The sequence below is a fragment of the Olea europaea genome, chromosome 11, assembly GCF_002742605.1.
Source record: "Olea europaea var. sylvestris chromosome 11, O_europaea_v1, whole genome shotgun sequence".
NCBI lineage: Eukaryota > Viridiplantae > Streptophyta > Magnoliopsida > Lamiales > Oleaceae > Olea > Olea europaea.
Genome location: NC_036247.1, coordinates 4,901,483 through 4,912,361, shown reverse-complemented (window position 1 = coordinate 4,912,361; position 10,879 = coordinate 4,901,483). Strand labels below are relative to the sequence as shown.

The following is a 10,879-nucleotide window of genomic DNA, read 5'->3' as shown; positions in this document are numbered from 1 at the left end:
TTGTAGTTATAAGCCTTCACATTTATTCTACTAATTGCCCATAATACCTACTATAAATCTGGATTCTTGAAGTACTCTATTTTTTTGCTAAGATTTGCTTCTGCTTTCTACCCTTAGGTGTATGATTGTTCCTTAATAGATATTCCTATATAAGCTTTGCTGCATCAGATGTAAACCTTATTGTTCTTGATTTTATGTTAGATTATGAATACTCTCTCTGGGGCTTGCCTGAGGGTAGCACTGAGAGGACAAGAATTAAATCTGAAGTCCATGCTAGGAGTGCACTTAGGCTTCAAGAACTTTGTTTTAAAAATGGTGGAATATATATCAAGCTCGGTCAACATATTAGTCAGCTGGTATGTTACTCTTGTGCTGTTTTTTAAAATAATTTTTTTTGCATCAGCATTTCAAATTCCAATTTTGATCTTCTTCAGGAATACTTGGTGCCTGCTGAGTATGTCCAGATCATGAGAGATTCAATGTTGAATAGGTGTCCGGTTTCATCATACGATCAAGTTCGAGAAGTTGTCAAGAATGAGCTTGGAGGGGCTCCAGATGAAGTGAGTAGATGTCATTCTTTCAAATAGCTCTTGAAGTCGTATAGTTATTCCAGATATACCAAAAGATTTACTTGATCTTAGATCTATGATGTAAATAATTATTCCCTAAATCACCAATTTATTTGATCATTCAAATGATTAACTCAGGATACATTTACAGATTTTTGCCGAATTTGATCCTGTGCCCATTGCAAGTGCTTCTCTGGCGCAGGTTCACATTGCCCGCACTCATGAGGGAGAAAAAGTGGCTGTAAAGGTAGGAGAGACCTACTCATTTGTTGATAATTCAATAGGTGATCTGGATTTTCCTACTGAAATAATTTGATCTACTTCAGGTTCAGCATACTCACATGACAAACACTGCAGCTGCAGATTATGCGACTGTGGAGTTAATTGTAAACACATTGCATCGGCTCTTTCCTTCTTTTGATTACAGGTTTAAAATGATTCTTTCCAGTACATTTCTGTTATATGCTCTGAGAGAGCTGATAATTTTGGAGTCACATAGCATATAAACTATATTAGTAGTATCAGAAACTCAATTAAAACTTCTGAAGATAATGTCTTGCCAATTTTACATGTATTCAAATAAAAAAGAAATCTTGAAGTTCTTAAATTTTCGCACAGGTGGTTGATTGATGAAATACAGGAAAGTCTACCGAAGGTTTGTTCCTTAGCACATTTTTTTTTTTAATTTTTTCCCTTTCTTGTTAATGTCTTACTGCCAGTTGATTGTGTAGAAGGATCTATTTAGCCTATTCATGTTTTTTTTTGGGGAAATTTGACTCCCTTATTTGATGAGAATGTAATACAGCTTCATTATTGCTTGAGATCCTCTCGGTGCTTGTTCAATCTATTTACATTAACTGGATTTTGAAAAAAGTATTCGTACTGTCAAAGTTGTCTAAAGTATCCAAATTATTTCCAACAACATGCTAAAGCTGCCTCTAAAGTTTTGACTAAGTCGAGGTGATCCATATTTTATCACCTTTAGTATTTCTTTGGCTCAATTTACTTGAAAATCATTTTTTCCTCGAACTTTTTTTCAACCACATATTACCTTAATAAAGTAATTTTGCACGTGGACCCACAACTTTGCCCTATTTTTTAATCAAACATTCTCTAAAAAGTGTTTTTTCACTTGAAATAATCTCTCCAAAACAAACACTTAGCTTAATGGACATTTCATGTGTATTATGTTTTTGATTTAGTAAGAATTCTGCAAACCATCAAGGTGCTTTACCAACTGGTGTTTCCTCAGTGATAAGAAAATAATTGACGGCATCTTAAGATCTATCAAATTGCAGATTTATTTTGTGTTTTTTAGAAATGAACGAGGAAATTCCTAGTGGGTGTTTACCTTTCAAAAAATAAAAAATAAATAAAAATTTAACATGTATTTCAAGTTTCAAACAGCATACTACAAAGGGAAATAATCTTACATTAAAAATTAAAACAGATCAATATTCTTCATATGCTTGCATCAGAATCTGTTTCATCTTCATCAGTTGGACGTTAAAAACTGCTGTGCATATGAAGCTTCTTTTTCTTTTACCTTGCAGTCTGTTCTTGGTTTTCAAACCATTCCTGTTATAAGGTTTAAAAATATAATTAGTCCCTTTTTATTTTGATCATAATTCCTCCTCTGTTCTAAGCTAGATTACAATTTCTGGCATGATTCCTTCAGCAACTTTAATCCTATCAATGGGTAATTTTGTTGTAACATGTATTTGCTCAAGTTTTTACTTTTCCTTTCATTTTTGTTTTCGATTTCCAGCTTCCAAGATACAAAACATGATATTTGATTAAAATGTCCCTTTACATGCACTCTACTGAGATATTGTCCTTGTATGCAATCATGTACCTTTAATGTATTATCTGGGCTATGTGAAATTCCTTTGTTTCCTCCTGTTGGAGCAAACTTTTGATAAGTTATAATGATGTTTTCAGGAGTTAAATTTCTTGTTTGAGGCCAAGAACAGCGTAAAATGTATGGATAACTTTCAGAGGTTCTCTCCTCATATTGCAGAGTATGTTTATGCCCCCAAAGTACATTGGAACTTGAGTACCTCAAAATTGTTGGTGATGGAATTTATTGATGGCCCACAAGTAAATGACTTAAAGACCATTCAGAAGCTTGGAATTCAGCCTAATGACGTTGCAAAATTAGTAAGTTCATGGGTGTCTCCTTTCAAATTCAGCCAAGTGGTATCATAATCTATTGAGGGAAAAAATTTCTTTCGATAATTAGTGATCCTTATCCGTAGCTGTTAACCTTTCGCTCCCACATTAATTCCTTTTCAATAGATCATCTAGACCATTATAGTATTAATGGACCTCCGTTGTACATGGTTATTTATCGGATTGTAGGACTAAGGTATTAATAGCTCTCCATTATGCAGTTATTTAGTAGAATATGCTCTAGTATTCTCACTCAATTCTAATAAGATGCTTTGTTCTATGCAGTTAAGTCAAGCATTTGCTGAAATGATGTTTAAACATGGTTTTGTGCACTGTGATCCACATGCTGCCAATGTGCTAGTTCGCCCATTACCTTCTGGCCGTAGGGGGATTTTTGGTAAGGCATTATCCATTGATTTTCATTTTGGAATTTTCCTTTTGTAAACTGCATTTCCTTCCTTTTGTTTTATTTTTATCTACTATCTTGTGCATTGAGCCCCTTGAATTTGCAGTTGGGGATATTTAGCTCCTATTTGGGTCCATCGTTGAAAATATATTTTTTTCATTCTTATTTTCAACCACACATTTTTTAATTAAATAATATTACATGTAAACCCAAAACTTTTCCTTATTTTTTAACCCACACATTCACCAAAAAATCACTATATCAAAACACATTTTCCTCCAAAATTTATTTTTAATGGAGCCCAAACAGAGGCTTAGTAGCATGTCCTTTTCCGTGCTCAAATTTCATCACTGCAGTTGAGGAAGAATATATCATTGTTACACCTTGTTTCTTCGTAAGTCCAATGTTCTCCATTCTCCAAATTGCATGTGCAGTTATTTTATGTTATTGTGCATTTGTGGGGACGGGTGTGCCCTGCACTATGGGGGCATAGCCCTGTAGGATTTCATATTTATGCTTGTACAGAGCCAGAAACAAAGCTAATTCCTTATGTGGATCAGCCAAGGCCCAGACAAAGTCCTTTACTCGTTGTTAAGATGCTTACAAGTAGACACTGCAAGTTCTATGGCAGATCAAACACGAGTTTTCAAGAATAATAAAAAGAAGAGAAATTAACATGTCAGAAGAATTTGTAGAACTTGGATATCTCAAACCTGGATGATATCCAAAGGAAACAAAGAAATACCCTAATTTAGAACTATATATCACCTAAGAAAACCTTTTTTGGACAGAAGAAGTTGATTCTGACACCTTTTCAAGTTTAATGAGATGATTTTTTAAATAGAGAACGGGTGCCTTTGTTACATGATTAGACCTCTAGCATATGAAACTAAAAGTTTTCTTTTGATTACCACCCCTGCGCATTTACATGCTTTTGACTTGATTTTGGTTTTTCTCTTAACGCGGTTGCATGTGTAGTAGTGCTAAATTTGACAGGGGTATGTATACCTTGATACTGTGCAGGAAAGAAAAAACCACAATTGATACTGCTAGACCATGGTCTATACAAAGATCTTGATGTTTCGACCAGAATCAGCTATGCATCATTATGGAAGGTGCATATTTTTCCAGAAATTTGTGACCTTTGGTGTTTCTCACTATGAAATCTCACTGGTAATATGATATCCTGGCATTAATGACAGGGATTGATATTTTCAGATGCCAATGCAATTAAGGAAAATAGTGTGAAATTAGGTGCTGGAGATGATCTTTATGCATTGTTTGCTGGAATTCTTACAATGAGACCGTGGAACAAAGTTATTGATCCTTCCATTGATCATCTAGTTGTCCGAGGCACCGATGGTGATCGTTCAGAACTCCAGGTGACTACATGGAAATATATGGCCCTCTATTATCATAGCTTTCTTAGTTTTCATGGTTCTATCTTCCAGTTTAGAAGGATTAATTTGATTTACTATGTTTGCTATAGTAAAAGACACATTTTCTTCAGTTTCTGTTACCTATAAATTTCCTTAAGAGTAAAATTTTCAAAAGAAGCAAAATGCTATATTTTAAAGTGTAATTCATGTAGCTGTGAAGGACACTGTATTGTAAATTTTGAGATTTAGCTGTCTATGTTCATTAGGGTAAGGTTGAGTACTTAAGTTTAATTTATTACAGTAACCTTTTTTTGTTTTGGGTTTGCAGATGTATGCTTCACAATATTTTTCTCAAATCACAGAGCTTCTAAGGAGACTCCCCCGTGTTATTCTTCTAATGCTCAAAACAAATGATTGCTTGCGTGCAGTTAATCAATCACTGGTATGAAATTGTTTTAAATTCTCATGCACACGATTTACAAAATTTGAATGTTCTAAGAACAATATTTGAGATATTTTGACCTCGTATTCTGAATTCTATATGATTGTTTCTGTTAGTTGTATGACGCTGAAAATCACCTTGTGTTCCATATAGGGTTAACGTTGCATTAATTTGTTGCTGTGATTTGTTAATATGTTATTATGAAGGGTTTCTATTTCTCAATCTTGCTGAATGGATGTTGTCGATCACGATGCTCAGTTTAAGTTTAGTTTCTCTTTACTTGCATTTACCAAACAAAGCTGCTATAGGTACACTTTGGTGTACATCATGGGTTACTTTCCTCCAAGTGCCATCATCTAAGCCTTTGATTTTCCCCCTACTTTTCAAACCATTGCACAGATTTGCCCACATAGGGGGAAATGTCATCCCAAAGTGTACATCTAGCATTATTCTTGACCAAATTATTTTTCAAAATTTTAGGAAAAGTTAACATGTTTGTTTTTAGCTCTGGTTCAAGGTGGGGTAATGGGAGAAGATGCATTTTCTCTAACAGGGAAAGTTTACTTTTCACTCTGAATCATTATTTAGCAAGGGAAACTGAATGGGGAATGGATAGGGAGAGGGGAAAGAAATCAAAGAATTGACGCGAATAGAAAGAAAAATGTATTTTATTTGGACTATGCGGCCATTCCAATTTTTCTTAGGCTAAAAACTACAATAGAGGATAGCTTAAGTCTTTTAAGTAGTAGTTCGTTCCTTCTGCCTAATTTGGGGGAGGAAGAAAGTAGTTCATGCCAATCATCAAATAAGGTTTTCTTCATCATTTACTTGGGAGTTGTAGCCACTTTTCCTCTTTTCCAAACACAGCTGCAGTTTTGAGTCTGTAGAATCAATAAAATCAAATGAATTTGTTTGTTATGCACATGTTTTTTCTTCTTTCTAAAGTTTGACTCCATAAAATTCAGCTCAGATTCTATCTTGACTCCATACCATATAAATTCAGCTCTTTATCTATCTCGAGCATGTATGTTATTTTGCATTCCCTTGCATTATTTTTTCCTACTTTATTGATATTTAAGCAGTGTGCTACACAACGAAGAATTCAAAGAAATTACACCTTTTTTACGTTCTTAACAAACATCACTTTGTTTCTTGAATAGATGCAAGGATCTTCTCATGAGACATTTTTGATCGTTGGAAGAGTCTCTTCTGAAGCCGTAGTTGAGTCAAAATTGTTACAGAACAGGTCTTTCCTTTCGCGGGTGCTCATTTGTTTGGAAGAATTTCGACTAGAAGCTCGGTTATTTGTAATGCAGATTGCATTTTGGCTTTTGAAACTCCAAAAAGCTTTGATGTCGTGAGACCGATGAGACCTGAGCAGCCGTCCCATAGATCGAATCATTTTAGGAAAACCAAAATTATTTTTCGGGTGTAGAGTATTTTTTTTGTTTATAGTATCTCTTTCAGTTTTGACATTGAGCCCCCATTGTTTGAGGGAGTTCAAGAGGCTGTATTCATTTCCTTCAATTGTATGAATAAATACATTATTGCACTCGCTGATGCTTACTGTTGTAAAGCCCCCAATTGGGGCAATATAGAATAATTTATTGTTATAAAACATCAATTGAAATGTTGTATGCGTGTATTTAGACAATCTGTTAAGCCCTTATTTAACAACCATTAGCGTACAGAATATTTCATTTTGTGAATGTGAATAAAAATAAGTATGTAACAAAAAAAAAAAAAAATTAGTTTGAATATAATGATCGTCAAATGAAGTCTAAATCAAAACATTATTTTTCTTGGAATCAAAAGCAGCATGGCCAAAAAGAATAAAAGATCTTATACGCTTCCTAACTTTTTCTTTTCTATTGGAAAAGCATCCTAAGATATTTTTGCTTAACATTTACTAACCGCACTACTCAATAAAGCGCGTGGATTAATAACAGCTTCTTGTTCTTCTTCCAACCAGCCGCCATATAAAAAGAACAATTTTGTAGAGTTGGTCCTTAACATATATTTTTTGACATCATAGTCCCCATCCTATTAAATAAAGTACAATATTTTTGTTTTTTGGTATTTAATTTTAAAATTATTTTATTGGAAAACATAAAATTACAATTTTATCCTTTATCCTTTGTTTGAGTCCCTTTTTTTTAAAAAAAATACATTTTTAAACAGTGTTTTGACCCAATTTTAATTACATTATTCAATAAAAATGATATTATACACAAATTCAAAAAATATTTCTTTATTTTTTAATTACATATTTTTCATCAGTACGCCATTTAAAAATATATTTTTTAGACAAAAATGAGGCTCAAACAAGCTTTTAAATTTTGGTCAAAATGTGGTCAAATTAAATTTTTGGGTTGACTAAAGTCAAATTTACAGATTTCATCCACATATCCTCTAACTGTAATCAAGATAAAATGTTTGGGGACTGTGCGTCCAAAAATAAAAAAATTTAAGACTACAGTTGCAATTCTCCCTTTAATTCACGATCCCTCACGCTCCGGGAGAGTTGCGTAGCAACCCATAGTCGCGACTTACTCGATCTGTTTTGACCAAAAATATCTCAAACCATCTATCTACAACACATTAAACCGCCAGATTCTGCCTCTGAATCGATCATGGAAAATCCCGACAACCGCTACTCCCACCACCGCCCTAACTCGCCCAAATCCACTTCTCTCACAACGAACCCATTGTTGTCCGATTTCGAAGGAGCAGCAGAGGGTCAGGAAAATTTCATCTGGGCCGCTTTCACAGAAAATTTCCAGGAAGTTCAATCGGTGTTGGACCGAAACCGGGTTCTTATCCAGCAAGTCAACGAGAATCACCAGTCGAAAATCCATGACAATATGGTCAAAAATGTTGCTTTAATACAGGAAATTAATGGGAATATTTCCAAAGTAGTTTCACTTTATTCCAATCTTTCGGCTAATTTTTCGAATGTGTTTAATCAGCCCAACGCTGCTGCAACTGATTCCAAGAGCAATACTGAGGAAAACCAGTAACTTGGTATTCACTCATTCGATCTTCAATTCTGTCTTGTCTTTAACATTTCATTTATCGAATAAATGATATTTTTATTCATATTTTATAGTTATATAATCTTCATTAGTTAAGAGTAATTAAATATCTTAAATCATGGATATAATGATTAGTTGTACAATTTTTATGTTATCTAAGTTTATTCGTCTATAATTAGTGAAGAGTTGGACACTTTTGATACGGTTCTATTGTCGTCTATCCCGCAATTTGGTGAATGCTAATGCATAAATGTTGGTTGATCCTGTATTCAATTATAGTTAGTTCTATGCTTCAGAACATCCTTTCCTATTTGATCCTTGGTCGTTTGTTTGAATCCTATTTGGGGAGATTTGATTCATTCTAAATTAACGAATTCAGAATAAAGGGGCTCCCTTTAACTGTTAAGAGCAGGCAACTTGTTCTCTGTCTATGTTTCTTTGTATTGACTGTTGAAGAAGTGACTTTTGGATGGAGACTTTGGTGCATGATGAACTAGGGATACTAATGAGTGATACTAGTTTGTAAGTTTGAACTAGGGATACTAATGAGTGAGATCAATGCATGATCAACACTTGGGTACTTCGAAATTTATGGTAAATGAATTCTTGTAATCATGACATGGAATCTATCACCCTCTATTTAGGGACGAATATCCACTTTATGTATTTTTCAGTGAAAGGTTGAAGCTGAACTTAGCGATTTAGTAAAGCGTTTTGTTTAATTATATTTGTGACATGATCTTTGGAATACCAGTAAGGTAAAGGGTTCAAGAAAGGGTGTTATAATTTGAGGGCAAGATACTCATTTAGCATTTGACTCCATTTATGTATGTTCAATAGGGGAATCACATTTGATGGTTGGATTTGAGGATTTAGTTGTTTCAATTACTAATTCAATAGCTTCATTAATTTCATATAACGTACTAGTTTAATCTGATACATTTAAGTAGAATGAGTTGATATTAATTATTTTCGTGTGTCGAGAGAAAGGGAAAGAGAAGAGAGCCTTCCTGAACAATGCCCAAGTTTTTCTTCTTTCATTGTCTTGTTGCATTCTATGCTGTCTTTCTTTGACTAGAATACTGAGTAACATGAAGGATTCAAAGAAAGAACAATTTACTATGAAGATAAAGAGGAAAGCACACGTTAAAAATAATATGAATAAAACAATGAATGTTTATATTGATTCTTTTTTAGGAAAAAAAAGGGGTCTTTTCATCCATTTAGATTTAGATTATTTAAAAAAAAAAAAAAACAAGATTTTATAGGGTAGCAGTGCATAGCAAGAATCCTCTACTCCCTGTTAGACAGCATTGCTTTAGGTGGGAAGTGAAGTGAATGAGCTCAATTGCTCTCCTTTACACGTTTCCTTTTTGTTCATGCTCATGTTGCATGTGATAATGTGTCATTGGGGCTTTGCTCTCCTCTTATCCTTCATTAAAGGTTTTGGTTTTGATTGACTTCCTTGTTCTTTTCCAATTGATTTAGAAAGCAGAGGTTATAAATTTCTTCACTTCAATCTGTTTCTACCCCTGATATGAGAGAAAATTTGTAATCCCTATTTAGACTTTTGGGCCTTTCATCTTTCTAAATCAAGACTCAACTGAACTCGTCATTCCAACTACCAGCGAGGAGCACCTCACCATGCTATCGCACTTCACATACGTGGCTGCATGTATCTTATCTTGTAAGAATCAAATAAAAGTAATTTTCTGCAAGGGATTAACTGAGTCAAGCTACATGTATAGGGAAAATTTCACGGATGTTTTACAGACAACACTCAATAGTGGGGTGGGTGGTTTATTTTTTGCAATAAAATATTCACATGGGGCCCATTTCCACGTGAGAGCCTGTAAAACTTCTGTGGATTTTTTCTTCTGTACACAGGAAATAATCCTTCATCTTAGCCGAGTAGTTTTGCCAATTTTGAAGATTTATGGTGCACTATATTTTGATACGATCTAATGCAAATGTATTACGATTTATGTAATAAATACAGGCACTATTAGGGATCGAAATAATGAGGGAAAATATCGAGAAAATTTCAGACGCTTTCTAAAGAAATACACTGGTGTCGATCTCTCTGCTTTCACTGATGCGATTGGACATGAAACAATGACGACCTTCTGCTTACATTGTTTGCATTTGTAGTAAACCCAATGTCTCGATGTTCTAAAAAAGCACATATCGACTAGCCTCTTGTTCTGCTCAAGTACTTTGGGTGCTCAATATGCTGAAGGAACTTGTGTCCAGCTGCCTCAACACCCCATCATTCTTTGTGACAATATTGGAAATATATATCTTTGTGTCAATTCAGTGTTCCATTCCCGCAAGAAACATAGAGCGATTGACATTTGCTGTTTCCTACATCTAGTCCAAGGATCAACTGGCCAATGCTCTTACAAATCTACTTTCGTCTGTCCACATAACTATTGTAACCTCAAAAAAATAAATCAAATTGTATCACGGACATATTAGAATTCTTTTTACCTTATCATATAAAATACATTAGTTTAGATTACTGATTTATCTTATCCTTAAATTCCATGGAAAAACTCATCGAAATCACTTTATCTCAAAGACACTTCACCTTTATCCATTTATCGGAATGATTTGAGGAATCTCTGAATTCTAATAGCTTGAATGATCAAGTGGATGGGTCACGACGTATCTCTGGGACAATGTCACGGTTGCTCTCTCTCTCTTTTAATTGTTAAATGTAAAATTTCATAGATCAAAACTCGTTTACAAGTACACCAGAAATACTCGGATAATCAAAGATCAAGTACAAATACAATTACACTCGACATATCCAAACAGTCAAGAACCAAGTAAAGTACTACTACTTCAAGCATACTCGGGCAAATGGAAAGGAA

The 10,879-nt window shown here is 34.2% G+C and overlaps 2 protein-coding genes across 3 annotated transcripts in view; both read left to right on the top strand.

Moving 5' to 3' along the window:
* The window catches only part of LOC111403082 (putative ABC1 protein At2g40090), a 9,848-nt gene extending 3,245 nt beyond the window's left edge, over positions 1-6,603 (top strand). The window contains exons 2-12 of the mRNA XM_023031448.1: positions 202-356; positions 435-560; positions 721-816; positions 896-996; positions 1,188-1,224; positions 2,511-2,729; positions 3,027-3,138; positions 4,171-4,262; positions 4,350-4,529; positions 4,855-4,968; positions 6,129-6,603. Coding sequence (XP_022887216.1) covers positions 202-356; positions 435-560; positions 721-816; positions 896-996; positions 1,188-1,224; positions 2,511-2,729; positions 3,027-3,138; positions 4,171-4,262; positions 4,350-4,529; positions 4,855-4,968; positions 6,129-6,329 — 1,433 coding nt within the window. The 3' untranslated portion in view covers positions 6,330-6,603. The remainder of the gene's footprint in view (positions 1-201; positions 357-434; positions 561-720; positions 817-895; positions 997-1,187; positions 1,225-2,510; positions 2,730-3,026; positions 3,139-4,170; positions 4,263-4,349; positions 4,530-4,854; positions 4,969-6,128) is intronic.
* An 870-nt stretch (positions 6,604-7,473) lies between these two features.
* LOC111403080 (protein EARLY FLOWERING 4) lies at positions 7,474-10,492 on the top strand. Of its 2 annotated transcripts, XR_002704405.1 has the most exons (3): positions 7,474-7,992; positions 9,570-9,690; positions 10,003-10,492. XR_002704405.1 is itself a non-coding variant. In XM_023031447.1 (2 exons), exon 1 carries the CDS (start codon positions 7,602-7,604, stop codon positions 7,986-7,988), a length of 387 nt encoding a protein of 128 aa, XP_022887215.1. In that variant the 5' UTR covers positions 7,474-7,601; the 3' UTR covers positions 7,989-7,992; positions 10,003-10,492. The 2 variants fall into 2 exon arrangements, 1 of the variants encoding a protein (XP_022887215.1); XM_023031447.1 differs by lacking the exon at positions 9,570-9,690.
* The last annotated feature ends 387 nt before the right edge of the window (positions 10,493-10,879 follow it).